The sequence below is a fragment of the Heterodontus francisci genome, chromosome 38 (assembly GCF_036365525.1).
Source record: "Heterodontus francisci isolate sHetFra1 chromosome 38, sHetFra1.hap1, whole genome shotgun sequence".
Classification (NCBI taxonomy): Eukaryota; Metazoa; Chordata; class Chondrichthyes; order Heterodontiformes; family Heterodontidae; genus Heterodontus; species Heterodontus francisci.
This window is the reverse complement of record NC_090408.1, coordinates 15,362,910-15,386,305: the sequence shown is the minus strand read 5'-3', so window position 1 is coordinate 15,386,305 and position 23,396 is coordinate 15,362,910. Positions and strand designations below refer to the sequence as shown.

General features: G+C 41.8%; 1 protein-coding gene across 1 annotated transcript in view; it reads left to right on the top strand.

The window, feature by feature from the left end:
• The first annotated feature begins 515 nt into the window (after positions 1-515).
• Positions 516-23,396, top strand: part of LOC137352313 (lamin-B3-like) — a 60,559-nt gene continuing 37,678 nt past the window's right edge. The window contains exons 1-4 of the mRNA XM_068017598.1: positions 516-859; positions 12,375-12,531; positions 12,618-12,743; positions 21,649-21,816. Coding sequence (XP_067873699.1) covers positions 525-859; positions 12,375-12,531; positions 12,618-12,743; positions 21,649-21,816 — 786 coding nt within the window. The 5' untranslated portion in view covers positions 516-524. The remainder of the gene's footprint in view (positions 860-12,374; positions 12,532-12,617; positions 12,744-21,648; positions 21,817-23,396) is intronic.

The following is a 23,396-nucleotide window of genomic DNA, read 5'->3' as shown; positions in this document are numbered from 1 at the left end:
TCGAAGAGGGGGATTAGCTTTGTTTGATGACACTGTGGCAACCCAAAGTGTTTGATGAGAAAAGACATGCAGAAGCTGGTCTCCCTCCTCAGATGGCAAGGCATTGTGGAGTTTCCCTGTTTATGACACTCCCCATTACTCGTCTGTCAAAAATAGGCACACTCAAAATCTGTCCAATGTTGGCTGTTTTAAATAATGATGGCTTTAAACCACGTGGATTATCCTTGACTATGTTTCCAACACATTTAACATGTTAGAAATAACACTTTAAAACGGTGCAGCGATGGAAACAGTCTAATGGTGAATAGAAGATCTTTTCGTAAAACTATGTGACACAATATAAACCTACCCAATGGTATCTTACTCACCTATCCTTCCTCCCAGAAACAAACTAGGCCTTAGGTCGAAGTGCAACTTCTGATTTTATTCTTAGATACCGTGACGAACAGCGGTGTTTTATTGAGCTATTTAATGCAGTTGGACTATAGGTTGGGTGGCAGAACTGATCTCAAACTGTGAAGGAAATGAGTCACAGATTCTCCACTCCGCACCGCCGGCCGGGCTCCGGGGCGAAGCAGAGCCCGGGCAACATAAGCCGGCTCCAGGAGAAGGAGGATCTGCAGCAGCTCAATGACCGGCTCGCCGCCTGCATCGAGCGGAACCTCTTGCTGGAGACGGAGAAGCAAACGCTGCTGCAGCAACTCGCCGACTTGCAAGAGGACAGCGCCGACAGCCGTTCCCGCTATGAGACCAAGCTGGCCGACACCAGTAAGGCGCAGGACAGGGCGGCCAGCGAGCGGGATCGGCTGCAAATCGAGCTGAACTCAGTCAATGAGGAGCACCGCAACTTACAGGGCAGGTGAGAGCAATACAGGCACCTCAACCCAATTGAAACCCATCAGTGCTTCCCAGCTGGTGGATTCCTCCATTCAAAAAGTTAGCATTTATTTTCTCCATTCTGATTATAAATGGTAGGACGTAATATAAGTTGACAAATTATGTGGAGAACCAAGTTAGTAGTTGTTGCTCTTGTCACCCAACCGGTAGACATGGGATCTCCAACAGTCAGGATTTAAATGCAAGCAGCCTTTTAAAAAAAAATCAAAAGAATTGTCAAGTGGTCACCAGCCAGTTGACTAAATGAGATTCTAAACGTCAATGGGATGGCACACAATGATGTATCTAAAGGGTATTCAATAATGGTCACAAACTGTTCATTCCACATTTGCAAATTTTGGGAGGCCTGCACTTTGGATAGATTGGGACTTTAAAGTTATAGAGACATGGACACTGAGGGTTTTTGAGTGGGGATATAATTTGGTTCCATAAGATGATGAGAACCATTGCAAAAGTGGACATAGGCAGGTTATTTAACTTGGATGTTTGTGTGAACTAAAAAAGCACAAAACTGCCAACCCGCAAATGAAAGTAGAGAATATGTATTTTCCCCCAGAGTAGCAGATGAAGAAAGAGTCACAGCAGAATTATTTGTTATAAAAACAAGAAGCGCTGGAAATACTCAGCAGGTCTGGCAGCATCTGTGGAGAGAGAAGCAGAGTTAATGTTTCAGGTTAGTGACCTTTCATCAGAACTGGCAGATATAAGAAATGTAAAAGATTTTAAGCAAGTAAAGTGGGGTGGGGCAAGAGATGACAAACGAGAAGGTATTGACAGGACAAGGTCGCAGAATAGCTGACCAGAAGGTCATGGAGCAATTGCAAACAATATGTTAATGGTGTGCTGAAAGACAAAGCATTAGTGCAGATAGGGTGTTAATGGACTGAAAACTGAACAGCCACAAGCACAAACATGAAATAAAACACAGTGGGTAGGCACAGTAGAAACATACTGAACAAACTAAATTAAAATAAACACAAAAAAGAAAAAATGACTAAAAATAAAAGTAAAATGGGGGGCCTGTCATGCTCTGAAATTATTTGTTGGTTTTATTGACTAATTTTCAAGAGAAACTAACAAATATCTTTAGAAATAAAAATAAGAAATGCTGGAAATAATCAGCAGGTCTGGCAGCATCTGTGGAGAGAGAAGTAGAGTTAAAGTTTCAGGTCAGTGACCTTTCTTCAGAACTGTACCATTAATGCAATATCAGTTATCGCTGAAAACTAGTAATAGTAATTGAGATCTGAAATACTTTTTAACTGATCATTTTTAGGAGATTCTCATAACAATAATGGCATCATGATATAGTCAATTTGCATGGGCTGATCAAATACATTAGAACTAGTATAAAAAAATTCTTTTAAAGCCAGCCTCCATCTTACTCCCTTCAAGATATCCACTACATTCCTTGTACCCTTTATGGGGTGATATCTGTAATCATTGTCTCTATAGCACTTGCTGAAGATGTGAAAGGGTTAAGTGTTAATTGTTCCATGCACCATGGGCATGTCTAAAGGTTCACCCAGTTGGCAGATTAATATCTTTTTGAGCAAATAGCCATTTTTAGTACTCCTAGGAACTCCTTTGTGATTTTGTAAAGTTTATCTATTCTACCCTTGCTTAGAGCTTAATCTATCATTGGCTGGTTCAGGACAATAATTGGTAATGCAGTTATTGGCTGGTTATGGTAGAGTGGAAAACTAGATTTGACCCTACCCTTGAATGATGTATTAATGGGTCTGAGCAGTGGGCCATGAACTGGCTGTGGGGAAAGTGTTCATTTTTTCCCAACGTTTTCCATGTTCAACTTTCTTTGACTATTGATATTTTATTTTAAATGTACAAAATGATTAAGTCCCAAATTCTTCCACTTGATCTCTTTTATAACTAAGTTTTTAATAAAGTTAATTCTCCACCATTTAAAATTAATTTGAGAGACGCACTTGCTGATGTACATTCTAATTCTCAAAATTGCAGAAAGTAAAGTTGAGAGTTTTGTATTTAAGAGGAATTTTCACTTTTTAACTGGCCTTCTGAAGGACAACAGCTGTTGCTAGATGTTGCTATGAAACCATCACATTACCAAAGCCAAGACTTGGGAGATGGATTCAGATATGGTAATTTCATCGAATAGGTGTGGGATATGCAGGTTTGTAAGTGATTGTATTGTGAATGTAGATGTCTGCATTTTGCAAATGTAAAAATTGAGTGCTGGGTGTCCTTGTGGTCTACATGTCTTTGTGTGAGACACTACAAGCTGTGCGATATTGGGGATTGGCCCCATGCATGAACACAAGAAATAGGAGCAGGAGTAGACCATATGGCCCATTAAACCTGCTCTGCCATTCAAAATGATCATGTCTGATCTTGCGATTCAGCCTCACTTTCCCGCCCAGTCACTGTACCCCTTGATTAAACTTCAATAGCCTGCCTGGTGTCATAATTCACGTGGGTGGTGGTCATTTCCTCATTGATCTGTTTGAGGACAACATGATGTGCTTTAACAAGTGAGAAGGCAATCTATTTTACCATATTCTTTCTACAGGAACCATCTGGCTAGAATTATAGACCTTTTGTGAATAATTTAAATTACTCTGAAGTTATTTTAGAGAAACATCATCATTTGAGTAGCAAACTACTCTTATTTTGAAAACTAAGTTGATGGTGAAACAAAGACGAGGAGTTTTTTTTTCAAAAGAAACCTGTAATAATTATTGAAAGCCCAAAGGTATGAATTTTAGAAAATGGTACTGAGTAATGGTTATATTTAGTATATAATGTACATAGACATTGCAACAGGGTTGTTCATATGAGGTTACTGAGTATATTATTTACTAGTTGTCAATGAAGATTATAGCACAATTAAAGACCAGGGGAGTTTAAAATCTGAATTACTTTTTTATTCTTTCTTGGGATGTGAGCATTGCTGGCAATGGCAGCCTTTATTGTCCATCCTTAATTGCCCACATTGAGGAGGTGGTGGTGAGCTGCAGCCGTATACGGCTGCATTCCACGTGGTGCAGGTACACCCCCAGTGCTGAGGGGGAGGGGGAGGGAGGGAGGGGGGGGGCGGGTTCCAAGATTTTGATCTAGCAACAGTGACCGTGTATAATTTGGAAGTGAACTTACAGGTGGTGGTGGTGTTCCACAGCACCAGCTGCCCTTGTTCTTTTAGGTGGTAGAGGTCATGAGTTTGGAAAGTACTATTGAAGGAGCCTTGGCAAGTTGTGATGTTGAATGGGGTACTGATCAAGCAGAATGCTTTGTCATGGATAGTGTTGAGCTTATTGAGTGGTGTTTGAGTTGCACTCATCCAGACAAGTGAAAGAGCATTCCTTCACAATCCTGACTTGTGCCTTGTCCAGGCTCTGGGGAGTTGGGAGGTGAGTTACTCGCTGCAGAATAATTCTTAGTCTGTGTCCTGCTCTTGTAGCCACATAACTTATATGGCTAGTTTGGTTAAGTTTCTGGTCAATGGTAAGCCCAGGATGTAGTTGGTGGTGGATTCAGTGATGGTAATGTCATTGAATGTCAAGGGGAGATGGCTAGATTCTCTCTTGTTGGAGATGGTCATTGCTTAGCACTTGTGTAGTGCAACTGTTAGTTGCCACTTATCAGCCTAAACTTGAATGTTTCCCAGGTCTTGCTGCTTGCGGACAGAGACTGATTCAGTATCTGAGGAATTGTGAATGGTACTGAACGCTATGCAGCCATCAACAAAGACACCCAATTCTGACCTTACGATGGAGGGAAGGTCGTTGTTGAAGCAACTGATGATGGTTGGGCCTAGGACACTACCCTGAGGAACTCCTGGAGCAATATCCTGGGGTTAATATGATTGGCCTCCAACAACCACAACCATCTTTTGTTCTAGGTATGACTCCAGCAAGTGGAGAGTTTCCCCCCATTTCCCATTGACGCAGTTTTTTGCTAGGGCTCCTTGATGCCACACCCAGTCAAATTACATCAAGAATCGGTTTCATGTGCAGTAAAGAAATCTGTAGTTTAATCACCCACTTTTTTTTTATTACAGTTGATAACTGTATTCCAGTTATAAAAACAATTTGGACGCTGGTTCAGGAAGAATAGTGTTGAAGTTTTCTGATACTGAATTTGATGCATGGCCTGCCATGAGAAGAAAGCAGGCCCGTTTCCAGAATGGGCAGATTAGCAACAGGTTCAGTTGAATTTAGAGTAGTGTGAAGTACATTATTTTGCTAGATGTATAAAGAGTGGAATTGCAGACATTCATAGAATCATAGAAAGTTTAAAGCACAGAAAGAGGCCAACTAAACAGTAAAAGGCAAAGGAACCTTGAATATAAAAAAACAAGGAAACAATATTGAATTTGAACAAGGTATTAGTTAGGCCAGAGTTGGAATATTCCATGCAAATGTGTAGAATGTAGATGTTGTTCTAACCAAACTAAATTGGTTGTCTCAGAGTTAAAGTTGGCATCCTACATGCTTATAGAAAAAAGCCTTCCATTTATATCAGCACATTTCATGAATTCAGGGCATCCCATGTGCTCACGTCTCTGGAGTGAGACTTAGAACATAGAACGTAGAACATTACAGCGCAGTACAGGCCCTTCAGCCCTCGATGTTGCGCCGACCTGTGAAACCATCTGACCTACGCTATTCCATTTTCATCCATATGTCTATCCAATGACCACTTAAATGCCCTTAAAGTTGGCGAGTCTACTACTGTTGCAGGCAGGGTGTTCCACGCCCCTACTACTCTCTGTGTAAAGAAACTACCTCTGACATCTGTCCTATATCTATCACCCCTCAACTTAAAGCTATGTCCCCTCGTGTTTGCCATCACCATCTGAGGAAAAAGGCTCTCACTATCCACCCTGTCCAACCCTCTGATTATCTTATATGTCTCTATTAAGTCACCTCCTCTCCTCCTTCTCTCTAACGAAAACAACCTCATGTCCCTCAGCCTTTCCTCGTAAGACCTTCCCTCCATACCAGGCAACATCCTAGTAAATCTACTCTGCACCCTTTCCAAAGCTTCCACATACTTCCTATAATGCGGTGACCAGAACTGCACGCAATACTCCAGGTGCGGCCGCACCAGAGTTCTGTACAGCTGCAGCATGACCTCGTGGCTCCTAAACTCGATCCCCCTACTAATAAAAGCTAACACACCATATGCCTTCTTAACAGCTCTATTAACCTGGGTGGCAACTTTCAGGGATTTATGTACCTGGACACCAAGATCTCTCTGCTCATCTACACTACCAAGAATCTTCCCATTAGCCCAGTATTCTGCAATCCTGTTACTCCTTCCGAAATGAATCACCTCACACTTTTCCGCATTAAACTCCATTTGCCATCTCTCAGCCCAGCTCTGCAGCCTATCTATGTCCCTCTGTAACCTACAACATCCTTCGGCACTATCCACAACTCCACCGACCTTCGTGTCATCCGCAAATTTACTAACCCACCCTTCTACACCCTCATCCAGGTCATTTATAAAAATGACAAACAGCAGTGGCCCCAAAACAGATCCTTGCGGTACACCACTAGAAACTATACTCCAGGATGAACATTTACCATCAACCACCACCCTCTGTCTTCTTTCAGCTAGCCAATTTCTGATCCAAAGCACTAATTCACCTTTAATCCCATACTTCTGTATTTTCTGCAATAGCCTACCGTGGGGAACTTTATCAAACGCCTTACTGAAATCCATATAGACCACATCCACTGCTTTACCCTCATCCACCTGTTTGGTCACCTTGTCAAAAAACTCTAAGGTTTGTGAGGCACGACCTACCTTTCACAAAACCGTGCTGACTATCTCTAATGAACTTATTCTTTTCAAGATGATTATAAATCCTATCTCTTATAACCCTTTCCAACATTTTACCCACAACCGAAGTAAGGCTCACAGGTCTCTAATTACCAGGGCTGTCTCTACTCCCCTTCTTGAACAAGGGGACAACATTTGCTATCCTCCAGTCTTCCGGCACTATTCCTGTCGACAATGACGACATAAAAATCAAGGACAAAGGCTCTGCAATCTCCTCCCTGGCTTCCCAGAGAATCCTAGGATAAATCCCATCTGGCCCAGAGGACTTATCTATTTTCACACTTTCCAAAATTGCTAACACCTCCTCCTTGTGAACCTCAATCCCATCTAGCCTAGTAGTCTGTATCCCAGTATTCTCCTCGACAACATTTTCTTTCTCCACTGTAAATACTGACGAAAAATATTCATTTAACACTTCCCCTATCTCCTCCGATTCCACACACAACTTCCCACTACTATCCTTGATTGGCCCTAACCTATCTCTAGTCATTCTTTTATTCCTGATATACCCATAGAAAGCCTTAGGGTTTTCTTTGATCCTATCTGCCAATGACTTCTCGTGTCCTCTCCTTGCTCTTCTTATCTCTCCCTTTAGATCCTTCCTGGCTAGCTTGTAACTCTCAAGCGCCCTAACTGAGCCTTCACGTCTCATCCTAACATAAGCCTTCTTCTTCCTCTTGAAAAGCTCTTCAACTTCTTTAGTAAACCACGGCTCCCTCGCTCGACAACTTCCTCCCTGCCTGACAGGTACATACTTATCAAGGACACGCAGTAGCTGCTCCTTGAATAAGCTCCACATTTCGATTGTGCCCATCCCCTGCAGTTTCCTTCCCCATCCTACGCATCCTAAATCTTGCCTAATCGCATCATAATTTCCTTTCCCCCAGCTATAATTCTTGACCTGCTGTATATGCCTGTCCCTGCCCATCGCTAAGGTAAACCTAACCGAATTGTGATCACTATCACCAAAGTGCTCACCAACTTCTAAATCTAACACCTGGCCGGGTTCATTACCCAGTACCAAATCCAATGTGGCATCGCCCCTGGTTGGCCTGTCTACATACTGTCAGAAAACCCTCCTGCACACACTGGACAAAAACAGACCCATCTAAAGTACTCGAACTATAGTATTTCCAGTCAATATTTGGAAAGTTAAAGTCCCCCATAACCACTACCCTGTTACTCTCGCTCCTGTCAAGAATCATCTTTGCTATCCTTTCCTCTACATCTCTGGAACTATTTGGAGGTCTATAGAAAACTCCCAACAGGGTGACCTCTCCTCTCCTGTTTCTAACCTCGGCCCAGACTACCTCAGTAGACGAGTCCTCAAACGTCCTTTCTGCCGCTGTAATACTTTCCTTGATTAACAATGCCACACCCCCCCCTCTTTTACCATCTTCTCTGTTCTTAGTGAAACATCCAAATCCCGGAACCCGCAACATCCATTCCTGTCCCTGCTCGACCCATGTCTCTGAAATGGCCACAACATCGAGATCCCAGGTACCAACCCATGCTGCAAGCTCACCCACCTTATTCCGGATGCTCCTGGCGTTGAAGTAGACACATTTTAAACCAAGCTCTTGCTTGCCAGTGCCCTCTTGTGTCCTTATAACCTTATCCCTGACCTCACTACTCTCAACATCCTGCACACTGGAACTACAATTTAGGTTCCCATCCCCCTGCTGAGTTAGTTTAAACCCTCCCGAAGAGCACTAGCAAATCTTCCCCCCAGGATATTGGTACCCCTCTGGTTCAGGTAAAGACCGTTTTGTTTGTAGAGGTCCCACCTATCCCAGAAAGAGCCCCAATTATCCAGGAAACCAAAACCCTCCCTCCTACACCATCCCTGCAGCCACGTGTTCAACTCCTCTCTCTCCCTATTCCTCACTTCGCTAGCACGTGGCACGGGCAACAACCCAGAGATAACAACTCTGTTTGTTCTCGCTCTAAGCTTCCACCCTAGCTCCCTGAATTTCTGCCTTAAATCCCCATCTGTCTTCCTACCTATGTCGTTGGTGCCTATGTGTACCACGACTTGGGGCTGCTCCCCCTCCCCCTCCCCCTTGAGGATCCCAAAAACACGATCCGAGACATCACGTACCCTGGCAGCTGGGAGGCAACACACCAACCGTGAGTCTCTCTCGTGTCCTTATAAACTTGAGCCTACAATCTTCTGATTCAGAGGTGAGAATACCACCACTGAGCCACAGCTGGCATTACTTGATTGTTTTTTAAAAGGGATTGGTTCCATTAATGTCACTTGACTTTCCATTAAAGTACTGTGTTAGCTCATGAAATTTTCAAACAGCTGCTTATGAACACGAGGGAGTGCAACAATAGCTTTTGTCTTCCAAATTCGATTGGATTATTGCTGAATTCAACATTTGACGGTTGCAGGTTTGTCTCTAGAGCCGTGGACAATTTTAGATCATCAGTTGCACACCCGACTAAACTCCGGGACTTAAAACAAAGTAATTGTTCCAGTTTTAAACTTGCATTGCTCTTAGTGGAAGTACAACTGTTCCAAAGAAAGCTCATCAACCCTGTTCAGCTGGTAAAATGTAATGAAAATGCCCAATGGCCTGATAAAACATATATACCACAATTCAGTTGAAATGATTAATTTGGACACTTTTTCATTTCATCATTCTAACTGCAAATTCTGTTGGCTGAAGTGGTTGCTAATGAGACAGTGGAATGTAACTGGGTCCATGATTTTCATTTTCAAAAAACAACTGTACCATACTAAAAACAGCAAATGACTTTAACACATTTGTCAAAGGTGTTTGTAGTACAGCAAAAGTCTTTAGTAAATTTTTCTGTTTAGTTGTTTCCAGAGTTTGGAGAACCAAGGTTCTGAAATGATGAAATGTACACTAATCTACTGTTTTCCCATTACCAAGATGCAGCGTAGAGTTGATGGGCTATTCTATTTATTAAGCTTTTGATGTAACCAGTCTTGTTTCATATTCTCTGGTCACCCTGTCATTTCCATATTTAAATTTTGTGGTTTGATTTCATTTGCTAGTCAATGTTATGTGACTTTACACACAGAGAATTAAGCCCAAGTGCAATCCCCAGGTAAATTTTTGTATCCCCATTTCTTGGCATAAATTATACATGTCACATTTATATTTACATCATTCTGTCTGTGATGGTGCTGCAGCATCACATTAGAGGCAATATGCCACTTTACTGGCAAGTCTCCAATAGGCAGCTTCCAGTATGAATATGGAAAGAGGAATTTATAGTGATGGAGTTGGGGGGTTTGGGGAATGATGATAGGAAATGCATGTAGACATACTGATCTATTCATAGATGTGTCTGAGTTCATGGGCTTACAAATCTCAGCATGTCCGAGGTTAGCCAGCCCATCCATTCCTGTTGTTGATGGGATTTTGTCATCCATATGAGTTGCAGTTTCATGCTAACTATAACTATAATTATAAACCCATATTTACATAAGTAGCTTGTGATATGTGTATGGAATTGCTTCCCAAGCAATGCATTTTGCCCTCCTGCCTCTAGTTGGTTTGACTCATAACAACATCCATTGGCACTCATTATATCATCAGAATTGATGCTTTTCAGGCATTTTGCTGGGAAGGCAGTCAAAATATTTTTGTAGAACATTCATCTGACCCCCTGGTCCAGCTGCTATTTGAAACCTGTTTGCAGATAAAATATGTACAAATGGTATATCAATATGATTCCTTTTAAAGGTTTTTTTTTAGTTTACGTATCATATATGTATTTAGCAAAACTTTATATTTACTTTTGTTGTTGTTTCCTTGAGCATGTTAGCTTCAAACCATTCAGCATATTGATGGTATTTCAACAATGCTAAGCAGCAGTGAGTAAAGCAAATCAGATGGGATGGATTAAACGTTCAATATTGAGCTGAAATTGAGGTAATCCTGCCTATTTATAAATCATTGGCATGACTGCACTTAGAATACAGTTTTGGTTGTCACAATGCAAAAAGAGATTTTGCAACAATTGAAAGGATACAGAATAGAGGAATCGGAATGATGAAAGAGGATTAAAAAATCTGATTGTTATTGGACATGTTCTGACTGGAAAGTAGAAGGTTTCGAGCTGATATGATTGCTGTTTGTAGGATCCGAAAGGGACGAGATAATCAAGACCTTGATAAGAAATTCTGTCTTCCCAGAACAGTAGAACCTGAAATAATCAGTGCAATAAACTCCATAGGGAGATGGTGGAAGCCATTAATATCGATTAATTCAAATGCAGATCGAACAGATTTCTTTCAGAAAACAATATTTTGGGATACAGTGGGCTGGATTTTACATTGCCGCTGCTGAAATCGGCAGTGGCCATAAATAATGGGGGCCTGCACACACGGGCGGTACTTCACAGAGCTGCTGCAATATTAAACACAGCGACTCATTTAAATGGATGGGGTGGTGCGTTCCCCCCCCCCCCAGCGCCCTCCTGATGATGTTGAGGGGACGGGCAGTCCGTCCCGGCAACGGAGTCAGGCATCACTGTGCAGACACCGACACCACTTTTAAAGGGCTTTGTACCCTACATTGCAATTTAAAATTTAAAGGGACATTTTTAAAAATTAAATAAGTTTGATCCCGCGCGCCCCCTCCCCCCCCCCCCCCAAATAACCATAAATTAAGTACCTGCCCTCTTTTTTTTTTTTTCACCCCTCCCCAAAACACTTATCTGGTGCACGTGATTTCCCCTCTCCCCAACCCCCGCCAAGTTCACACACCTTAAGCTTTATCTCTTCCCACCATTTCTGAGACTAATTAAATTACTGTGATGTCGCTCCCCCACCCTGCATAGAGAAACTTACCTGCTCTCTTCCCCCCACCCTCCCCCTCCCCCCCCCGCCTCCAACCCCCCAACCCCCACCAGTGTTCCACCTTGGATCTCCGGACAGAGGTGTGGGAGTGCCAGCCACTGGCACCAATATCAGAGTGGGACAGACACGGGAGCAGGTAAGTAAGTAATTAATTCATTTGCATTTTTAAAAATATGCAGATTTTGCTCCCGTCTTCAAGCGGCGGGGGTCCACCACGAGGCCTCACCGCCACTGGCAATATCGCGCCGGGCCTCTGTGTCGCGGCTCGTGGTGGGCCTCTCCTGAATGCATTTTCTGCCTCTGCCCCGGCAAGACCACCAATGTTGCGGGATGGGGGGTGGTTGGGGGGCAGAGGTTGCTGTAAAATCCAGCCCAATATCTGAGTTATTTCATGCTTGGAAGCAGCTGGTGACTTTGAACCTGTGGTTGTCAAAGCTCTCCACCACTTGCATTTTCCCAGGTCATGTGTGTTGTAAACTAATTGAGAGAGATTAATTACAATAACTAGTCAGCAACTCTGTTATCATTGTATTATGCAAGGCAAATTAGTTGGGCCTGTAGTTCTTTACAGGGGCAAATTCTACTGCAGCACTGATCTACTGGCTGGTGCTTTTTAAAGTAATTGTAAGAAAGATTTCTGTTTAATGTGAGGAAGTGTGTTTTGTTTTGCAAGTCCTTTTGCTTCGATACAAAAGCAGCAGATGTGCTTTGATTTTAATATGTCAAATTTTAGAACTAGTAAAATAAATTAACTCCAGTCCAAGTAGAAATAATTGGAATGAAAATCCTATGTAATGTTCTATTCTTCCAGAAATACAAAAAAGGAATCTGAGTTGAAATCTTCTTTGGCCCGGGTAAGAGATCTGGAAACTTTACTGAACTCCAAAGAGGCTGAGGTGGCAACATATCTGAGTGAGAAGAGGAGCTTGGAGAAAGAGCTGTCTGAAGCCCAAGTTCAAATTGCAAAAGTAAGCATGGTGTACCAGCAACCTTGATCCCTCCCCTCCTCAAAAAAGACGTTGATACTCATGTTATCTGTTTCATTTTACTTTAGGTTAATTCAATTGCAAATGATGCCAAAACACAACTACAAGATGAAAGGGTACAAAAATGCGACTTGACAAACAGACTACAAACGTTGCAGGAAAAGTTAGATTTTCAGAAAAACCTCCATGCGAAGGTATGCATCTGATGTTTAAAGCAGTTACAACTGTTTTTGTGCGAGATCCCTTGATAAGATCAACTCTCATTGATCAGTGGCACTGGCTGTGTTTAAAGATCATGAAGTTGTGCTAAATTCCAGAGCGGCTCAGTTGGCTGCAATCGCCCACCTCCTTTACGTTACAGAAGTACTATAGCCAGATTTCCTTGCTGTCCTTTTTATATTAGGCATTCAAGCATGCACAACCAATACAAAGTCGCCAACAGAATTTTGTTAATCAGATAGGACGTTTCCTATGGGTACGTGTGCAGGGCAACATTGGTGAATGTCTGGGAAACTTGTGTCCAGATGTGAGATGGGGGACCTGATACAAGTATGATTTTTCTTTGTCACCATCTGTTTCCCTTTGTGATCGGTAACCAGCTGTTCGAACTACCTCATGAAATACCTTCCTGAGGAGGGCTGTAATGCATCTGATGGCAAAGTTCCTGGCTCATTTACCTTATTCTTGATCTCCTGTGCAACCTTATATGTTTAAAAGTGTATTAATTTCAAATATGACTGAAAGAGCAATATTGTGTCTAAAGAACTTTATATTCCATAAGAGAACAGAAATAATAAGGCCATGTAAAATAATTTAAACCAGGAAAGGGACATAGTCGTGGGGAGGGATAGTTCAGATATCTAAAGATAAAAATGAGAGAGAGCAAAGATTGAAGTTTCAAAAGTGATAACACCTATATATTTCTGGAACAGATGTTATTGAAAGCAATAACAATATACCTGTTTAAAAATAAACTGCAGTGGTAAAATAAAAATAACATATTTAATTCCCTGCGTAGCAATATTCAGAGCATCCTCATCGAAGTGTTGGGGCAGGGGGAACATCTGGGCACTAGGCGGAGTAGGAACTGTTACAAAGTAGAGCTCTGCACAGAGGTTAGAGCTATCAGAAAAGGTTGAACAGGCTCTGTTCTCTGAGAAGGCTGAGAGGTGACCTGATAGAGGCCTTCAGGATTATGAAAGGGTTTGACCAGGTCGCCATAGAGAAGATATTTCCACCTGCAGGCGAGATCAGAACTAGAATCAATAACTCTAAGATAGTCACTAAAAAATCCAATGGGGAATTCAGGAGAAACTTCTTTACACAGAGAGTGGTTAGAACATGGAACTCGCTACCCCAGGGAGTAGTTGAGACAAATAGCATAGTTGCATTCCAGGGGAAACTGTATTAACATGAGAAAGAAAGGAATAGAAGGATCTCAGTAAGGTCAGATGAAGAGGGGCAGCAGGAGGCTTGAGTGGCTGAATGGCTTGTTTCTTTGCTACAAATACTTTGTTATATGCCTGCACATAGGGTAAGAAATAAAACAAGTGAGTTAGAAGCATATATTCTGTTTAAAGGGCATGATGTTCTGGACGTTGTAGACACTTGGCCAACAGCTTTGGCATCTGAGAATAAATATTACAAGCTATAAGATCTTTGGAAAGTAGGAGGGGGAATAATATTGATAAAAGACCCAATTACAGCAGTAGAAAGAGAGGATTTCAGTAAGGGTGAAGAAGCAATATAAACAGTATGAGCATAAATAAGGAACAGCAACAAATGCATGACTGCTAGGATCTTCTTGCTAACCTAGTGATATACTGGGGGGCATATAAATATGAAGATTAGGGTGCAGAAGCAATTTGGTTATGGTGGGTGCTTTTAATTTTTATATAGATTGGGAGAAGCAGAACAGCTCAAGTAATAAAGTTAACAAATTTCTAGAACATTATTTCGGACAGTTTTCTACAGCAGTGTTTTTCAGAACAGGTGATGGAACAGGTCGTACTAGATTTACCAATGAGGCATAAAACAGAATTAGTTAACCATCTGATTGTAGAGGAACATTTTGTAAAGAGTGATCATAATGTGATTGAATTTAATATTGGGTTGGAGAGAGAGAAGGGAAAGACAGACAGAAAAGTTTTAACTTTGAGTAAAGCAAATTTCAATTGGTTGAGAAATAGACTGACCACAATAAACTGGGGTGAAATGTTAATCGATAAGCCGACAAATAGTGGGAAGTGTTCAAAGATATATTTGGTACCATACAGTGACACCGGCAAAAAATTGGCACTTGCTGACCGTCGCAAGTAATTTACGTTGTAATAGACACAAGTTGCACCTTAAAACCGCGGACTCTTGCAAATTACGAACTATGGACAGCCATCAATACATCAAGTCTGTTTACAAGTTGAAACATGGGACACATTTGTCAATGCAAGGTATCAGAGGATGACAGAAGCAGCTTTTGTAAAATGGAGATCTTTTTATGCAACATCCATAGCAGCAGAGAAAGTACTCCATCTCTAAAACTGAATGCTAGTAGGCCCTATCCCAGGTTTAGAGCAGTTTCCCTGCTGTGGATGCTGGGTGAAGAACTCCCCATTCCATAGAAGCTGGAAAGTGTAATGAGGAACATCACATCACTCCACAGTTTCCTGGAATCGGGTTCCTATCCCGAACGCTGCCTCCAAACGCCTGGCAGATAAATTTCCCATGGTAGTCCACCTGATAGTCAGTCTGACACATGAGTCAGCTACAAGGTTGAAGTGTTTTCATTTAAACAGAATCATTTCTCGCCTTTTCCATTGAGTTCATCAGCAACTGGTGCTCAGAGCCGTCACTGCAGAGAGTCGCAACTGGTTACACACTGTGAATTCAGCGCCCCACGATCATCTGGAGTGGGGGGATGGCCTGAAATCCTGTGAGTGGGAGGGTTTGAGGAGAGGGAGGTAAAGGGAATAGGATGGGGGAGAGGTGAAGCCTGGGAAATGGGGTCTAGGGAGCAGCCTGAGGAATGTGGGGGTGAGACGGGGAGAGGGGAAGGGGGCTGGGAGAAATGGAGATGGGAATGGGGATTGAGGTGGGACGGGAGAGATGAACATTCCTCCTTCAATGGAAAAGGACCCTGGGATGGCACTGAACTTGGAAACCTAATGAACAGAAAATTAAATTACCTCCTGCTGGCAGGGCTTCAGAATTGGGCACGATCCAAGTGAAGTTGCAAAAAGAAAGGAACATTGCAGAAGGTACAGCCAATCCTGGGATATTTGACTCATCTGGTTTACTGTACATTCGACAACTTTGAAAACAAAGTGACTTCCGCCAGCGCCATTAGAGCGCTCCAAGCTGCACACATGCGTAAATGATCTGCCGCTGTCAGTGAGATGCTGCACGTGCGCAGCCTAGGTCTTGCCAGGACTAGTTGGCGCCTGCGTGAGAAAACGTCAACTAGCCACACCTGGTCATTCTTCACGCATGTGCCTGGTCTTCAGGCATGTGGGGTAAAGCGTCGTCGTGTATTGCAACTTTCATTTGGGTATCTTCCCCCACCCCACCAGTTGGCTGCTTTGGTCTTTGGTCTTCGCAGATGCGTCAATCTTCGGTGTGAGTTTCTGAAAGTGGAAAGAGGAGAGGTTGCGTTTCGATCGCAATCGTTTTTTCTGGCTGAATGGGGGACTTTGAGGCTGGAGCTCGATCCCCGCCACTCGCTCCTCCCAACTCAGCTACTCGCCCCTCTGGCCACTCTCCTCCTTTTCTACCCCCCACCCCTCGGCCACTCGTCCCAGACCTCGATGCTTTCTCCCCCTACCGCTCCTCCCCACCGGCCGCTTCTCCCCCGCCCCCCCACCCCCAACCGCAGACTTGCTTCTTCGGGTGGCGCACGGAGAACGAAGTGATGCAACCTGGAGCTAGCTTCTGGGGCGGGTGGGGGGGAGACGAGGAATGAGCGGCCGGAGAGCGGGGTGGTAGGGGGTGCGGCGGTCGGGGGGAGTAGTGGCGAGGTGTGCACTGACCGGCTGACGGAGGGGGAAACCAGTGATGCTGTAGCGAGTGCTTAAGAGAAGGCAACGGGTTGCCAGCGCTGAGAAGACTGGTGCAGGAGGGACCGACAGAGAGAAGATCAATGGCAGGGGGAGCCGGAGACTTTTGGGGTTGGATGGAGGTGGCGATGGCAGCCATTGAGTGGATATTCAGGTTGCATTTTTTTTCTGTGATAAATTGAGCGGTGCCATCTTTAATCCTGGCAGCTGCCTGAATGTTGCAGACAATGACGTTCCAGCGGAAGAGGCTGCATTTGCACATGTCCTAGTACTGCGCCACCGAGAGTTTGCATTTTCAGCAAATGCAGCCTTTTGAAAATAAGGGTACCTGAAAATGAGACACCTGACATAAGCTCCTTGGGTATCCCGAATTTACAAGTTTCACTGTACAAGACCAGTACATAACTTCCAAAAGGCAAAAGCTCCACTTGTGTAGTTAAGCAACCATGGACAATAAATAAGGTAAGAGATAATAAGCTAAAAGAAAAGGCTCACACAAATACAAGGAAAAGTGGAAATCCAGCAAACTGGACAAGTTCCAAAAAAATCAAAGGCAAGAAAGAAATGAGCTGTAAAAAGGGATGTTAAAATTAACAGGAAAAATTTTCATAAATCTGTCCTGATGAAGAGTCATCAACTTGAAACATTAACTGTTTGTCTCCACAGATGCTGTCTGACCTGCTGAGTATTTTCAAAATTTTTTGTTTTTGTGTTATAAATACAGTGACGGTCAGGCATAGGAGGCACCTTTGTGCAAATGTGATTTGTCAGCTGTATGGACTGGCTGTTAAAATGTGGCCAGGGTAGACGCAGGTTGCTACAGGAGGATTGAAATACTGTGGGGTAGAGTTTCTCCTTTGGGTGCAGCTGGTGATACTGGCATATATTGTGCCCAAAATTGCACTAGTTTTGAGAAATTCCTTTCCTCGAGTTTCTGCTCAAACTCATTTTTATATCATTGAGCACACAATCTGGTATGAACCAGTGTAATCGGGCAGGGTTTTAAAATATATTTTGTTTAACATAAGTTCTTTTTTAAAAAAAAAGTTCCTTTTGGATATATTTCAGTGGTAACATGGTGCAGTTTGACTATGTTATGACCGAGGCGGGAGGAGTGCACTGTTAATTCAGTCCCACTTCTCCACAGGTCACGGCATATCAATAAATTTTCCCCACTTACCGAAACAGCCAATCAGATACTCTGTGTCTCTGAATAAAGCACACCAACCAGGTTTCTGAAACCTACAACAAAATTATCTGTTTATTATAAAACTGAGTCTTAACCAATAATGAAGTAGATCTATATACAAATTGAGACATTAAAGCCCCTTATTTCTTCCTAGCCCTCACACACATACATCCAAAAACCAGCTAACCGGGAAAAAAAGGATTTTGGTTTACAGCTGTTTCATAGCAGTGAAAGGAATCAAAGAAACTTCGACTGTCATGATCTGGAAGGAGGTTCTTTTGGTTTGGTGAGGTGTCCCAAAGTCAAGTTGTTGGATACCACGTGAAGTCTTTCCAGACAAGGTTGATGTCTGTGATGGGTAGACATTCAAAGAGCTTCAGCGGTAAATGGCCTCACATAAGGTCTTCCACCAAGTGTGCAGCAATAAGGATCTTTTTAGGTCTTGCAGCAGCAGTACAGCCGTAAAAGGTTTCTTCCAATATTCAGAATTTCTTAAACCCAGGAGGCAACAGGAACCACACTTGATGCAGGGATTCTTCAGAGACAGGAGTCAATAGAAATCTGCCACATTTGAAATTCAGCATTTCTTCTCAAGAGATGCAGGATTCCTTTACAGAGAGGTAGTACTTTTTCTGGGTCGTTTTCTGATCTCCAGGCAGGTCAAAATCAAATTTCAAATGCCTGTTTTTTGTCCAAACGTTCTGGCTTTTAGAAGTTCCAAACTGAAACCAAAACCTTTCAGAAGCAGGTCACATGCCCAGTTATAAATTCTCTCCTGTCATAACAGAGGGTAGCTCTGAGATCAACCTCCTGCTGGTTTCCTTGAAATTACCTGCATTACAGTCCTTATTTACCAGTTCAGCTTTTGTTGAACTTCCTTTCGAAACATCCATAAAGTTCAACTATTTGCAGGTGTTTCAATGTCCACTGAAATCCTTTTCCAGTTTTTTAAAAAAACATTGAAATCCTAAGTTTTAATACCAAAATAAAATCCTCTCAACGAATACAACTGAAAATGGACCGATCACAAAAGAGTTAAGCATTTTTAATCAAAATTGGCACTACCACGTGAGAAACTCTATTTTAAATTACTGAGTGTCTTTTTTTTTGAAGAAAAATATACAGAACTATTTGTTGGTTATGTTGGGGCACTGTAATTGGTTAATTTACATTCAAAAACTTTTAAATTATACCGATTGGTGTCCTTGCCTCAATAAACCAATTTCATTTTTAGAGCCTCGAAGGCCTGTAAATGGACGCAATTAGAGGAAAGTCACAATGATGATTAATTCTTCTGAGTTTGGCGGGTGGGGAGGGTCCATGCCCAGTTCTGTGAGTGGGGCAGGCTTCTCGCATGATGTTTTTTAAACTAGCACAGAAGATCGTGGAAACTTAGATTGCACTGAATGTATTTTGCACTTAACCAGCACCAAGGATTCCAGAAATTTATCAGGTTTTAGGTGATTGCCCAAAACCTATGAAACCTAGTGGAAGCCCATTAAAGGTAGGTGGCGGTGAGACTATAATAGACAACAAACAAATACCAGACTTATTGAATGAACAGTTTACATCCCTGCTCACAGTGGAAGAAGAGGATAAAATACCATTGGTACAAGGGAACCAAAATATAAGGCCAAGGAGGGAAGTTACTGGACTAAGAAAATGGTAATGGAGAAAATATTAGGACTTAAGGTAGACAAGTCTCTAGGACTTGATGGTTTTCATCTTAAATGCTTAAAAGAAATGGGTAAGGACACTGCAAATATATTAGTTAGATTTGGGGATTGTACCTTTTTGGGCTGGAAAATATCATTGCATTTAAAAGGGATGGAGGGGGAAACCAGGAAATGACAGACTTATCAGTTAAACACAAATTGTGGGGAAGGGAAGGTCATGTCTGACTAGTTGCATTTTCTGAGGAGGTCACTAACATATTGGACAAGGAAGTATCAATGGATTTTGAGTAGAATGGACCTGCACTCTCTGGAGTTTATAAGAATGAGTGCTGATCTCATTGAAACATCTAAGATTGAGTGGGCTTGACAAGATAGATGCTGCGAGGTTTTTTTTCTCCCTGTCTGGAGAGTTTAGAGCGAGGGGTCATAGTCTCAGGAAAAAGGGTCAGCCATTTAGGACTGAGGGTTGTGGATGCTCATTTGTTAAGTATATTCAAGACTGAGATATAATTTTGGACACTAAGGGAATAGAGGGATATAGGGATAGAGCAGCAAAGTGGAGTTGAGGTAGAGAATTGGTGAATGGTGAAACAGGCTCGAGGGGCGATAAGGCCTACTTCTGCTCCTATTTCGGTGTTTTATGTTGTCTATAAAATGCCTCCTGGAAGTCCATATAAGGTTCAAATACAAGAGATTGTTCAAAAAATTGAAAATACACTGAATTCAAGAAATTCCTGTGCCATGGATTTGTAATTGGTTGAGAGGTGGAAGACAGAAAGTAGGGTGAAAGAAAACATTCTCTGGCAGGATCTGACAAGTGGAGTTCTGAAGTTTTGTGCTGAGGCCTCAGCTTTTCACCATGTATCAATGACTTGGGTGAACAAATAGAGTTGTATATCCAGGTTTGCAGGTGACTAAATTAGGAGGCACAGTACATTTTGCAGATGGGAGCAGGAAGTTACAAAGGGACATAGAGCAATTTAAATAAGTATGGAAAAACTTGTGGAAGACAGAATTCAGTGTGGGGATGTATGAGGTCATCCACTTTAGTTCTTAATGGTGATAAACGTAAAGAGCAAAAGGATTTGGATTTCCATGTACACAAATTCCTAAAAGCTACTGCAGAGGTTTGGTCAGACCCCATCTGGAGTCCTGCATTCAATTTTGGGCATCACCCCTCAGAAAGGATATATTGGCTTTGGAGGGAGTATGGTGCGTTTTCACCAGAATGAAAGTAGTGCTTCAAGCATTAAATACGAGAAACAGTAACATAAACATGGTTTATATTCCCTTGAATTTAAATGACTGAGGGGTGATCTAATTGAGATCTTTAAAATGATAGTAATTTGATACCATTGATAGATAAACTGGTTTCTGATGAGGGAATCCATAACAAGGGATCATATTCTTTTATAATTAGAGCTTTGGAGTGAAATCAGAAAGCCCTTTTATACACGGGGTTGTGTAAATTTAGAACTGTTCCCCAGAAGACTGTGGCTGCTAGGGGTCACCTCTGTGGTGAAAGTGCTCATTGCTGGCATATACCAACAAGGTCCCAGACCAGAAGATGTAGACTTGGATTCTTTTCATCAAACCCAGCTTACTGTGTTGGTAAAAGGACTTGTTTTGTTTACAGATAAATTTTATTTTTTCCTATTTGAACCAGCAGAGTTGTGTGTTGGAAGAATAAGATCTGAATTTTGAGGAAGCTATATGTCAAGCATTTTTAAACAAATTGTATTTTGTTCAATTGCTGGATTATAAAAGTCGCTTTTTAATATAATTATATTTTTTAACATCCATCTCTTTCTGCCCCACTGACCCTCCATTCCCTGCATAGAAGTTCTTATGATCAGCACAATAGTCCATTGAGTCTATTGCCAATTTTCCTTTCTTTCTCAATATGGCAATTAAGTACAGTGGATAACCTAATCTGCATCTCTCATTCCATAGTGCCTGGTATTGGTGACTTAATATCCAGTGTCATCATGCTGAAAATGTTTTCTCATTGTAGAAAATTCCAGCAATTAATTAGAAATGGTCAAATTTGAGCTCTGAAGGTTCTTTTATAATGTATTTTTAAATTTAATATCCTGTTTTGAAAGCGCACATTTGGAAAATTTATGATGAATCCACAGAACTGTTTGACTATTCTCTAACTTTGCGTTAATGCTTGTTCATGCAGGAAATGATGGATATTAAGAAGCATGAAAATAGACTACGGGAAATCGAGTCTGGTCGTCAACTGGAATATGAGAGCAAACTAGCTGAGGGACTTGAGCAGCTAAGGGGAGATCAGAATGAAAAAATCAAAGAACACAAGGAGAAACTGGAAAGAAACTTTCATGCCAAGGTAACTTGTACTGTCTCAAAAGTTCTGTAGAATATTCTAGCACTCAAAATACTCGTCACGTTCTGGCCATATGGAATTATTGCTTAGAGAAATTGTTACGACCGACCGCTCCAGTCAAAGCCCCCCAGTCAAAATATACGATTCTGATTTGTGGTGGGAAAAACGCACTGTTAATTCAATCCTGTCGCTCCACAGATCGCTTAACATATCATTTAAAACTTTCCAAATTAAAGAAACACCCAGCCAAATAGTACCATCTATTAACTCCCGAATGAGGCTAACCAAACCAGGTGTCTTTAAATCAATAAATTAACTCTTTAGTTAGAAGAACTAAATTCTTAAACACTATGAAAATATAAACGACATTTAAATAGAAACAATTACAGTCCTTGCAAATTTACAGTCCAGTGTTGCTTGAAGTCCTCACAGAATGTTACTTGAAATCCTCACGTCCGATGTGAAAAAAAAGGTTCTTCCACAGTAGAACAGTCCGTAGTCCAACTCCAGCAGTAGGTGATGCTTTCCTTCTCCAGCGAATTTCAACAATTAATGACTTGCAAACACTTTTTCAATAGAATCAGTCTGTCTTCAGAGTTTTTGAGGAATAAAAGGTTGTCACAGTCTAACTTCCCTTCCTTCAGTTTAAATTACCAGAGATCTCTGTTTTGACTTGACTTTTTTAGAATTTTGAGAGATAATAATTAACAGACAAAAATCCTATTCCTTCAGTTTAAGTGGTTGAGAGCTTTTTTTTCAGGTGCAAAACACTACAGCTGTGTGTCCTCTGTCTGTGTTCTGTTAGAACAAACTGTCTTCAACTAAAAGTCAGTTCAAAATTGAATTGTAACAAATGTATCACTTGATACTCACTCCCATTGGCTGTATCTATGGTAACGAGAATGCACCCTTTGAATTGCAGTCCCCAAATGGCTATTTCTAAGGCAACAGAAATGCACCTTCCTATAACTCCTGAGGCTTGCTGGTTCTTAAAGCAATACTGAACCTTTGCAAGCCTTAAAGGCAAACTGCATATTCCCAGGGGGAAAAAACTACAGGACCGTGACGAAATGTGGAGAAAATGACTGTCTTGTAATGGAAGATGTCTTAATTTTTTATTCATTCATGAGATGTGGGCATCGATGGCAAGGCCAGCATTTATTGCCCATTCCTAATTGCCCTTGAGAAGCTGGAGCTGGCAACTGAGTGACTTGCTCGGCCATTTCAGGTGCCAGTTAAGAATCAACCGCATTGCTGTGGGTCTGGAGTCACATCGGCCACACCGGGTAAGAACAGCAGATTTCCATCCCGAAAGGGCATTATTGAACCAGTTGGGTTTTTCTAGCAATCCAGTAGTTTCATGGCCACCATTACTGATTTAATTAATTAACTGAATTTAAATTTCCCAGCTGCCATAGTGGGATTTGAATTCAAGTCTCCAGATCATTAGTCCAGACCTCAGGATTACTAGTCCAGAAACATAACCACTATGTTACCATGGAACTAGTTAGCATGTAAATAATTAGGCAAAACATATCAAGTAAACTTGTAATGTATAAATATAATATAGGGGAGTTTTCTTT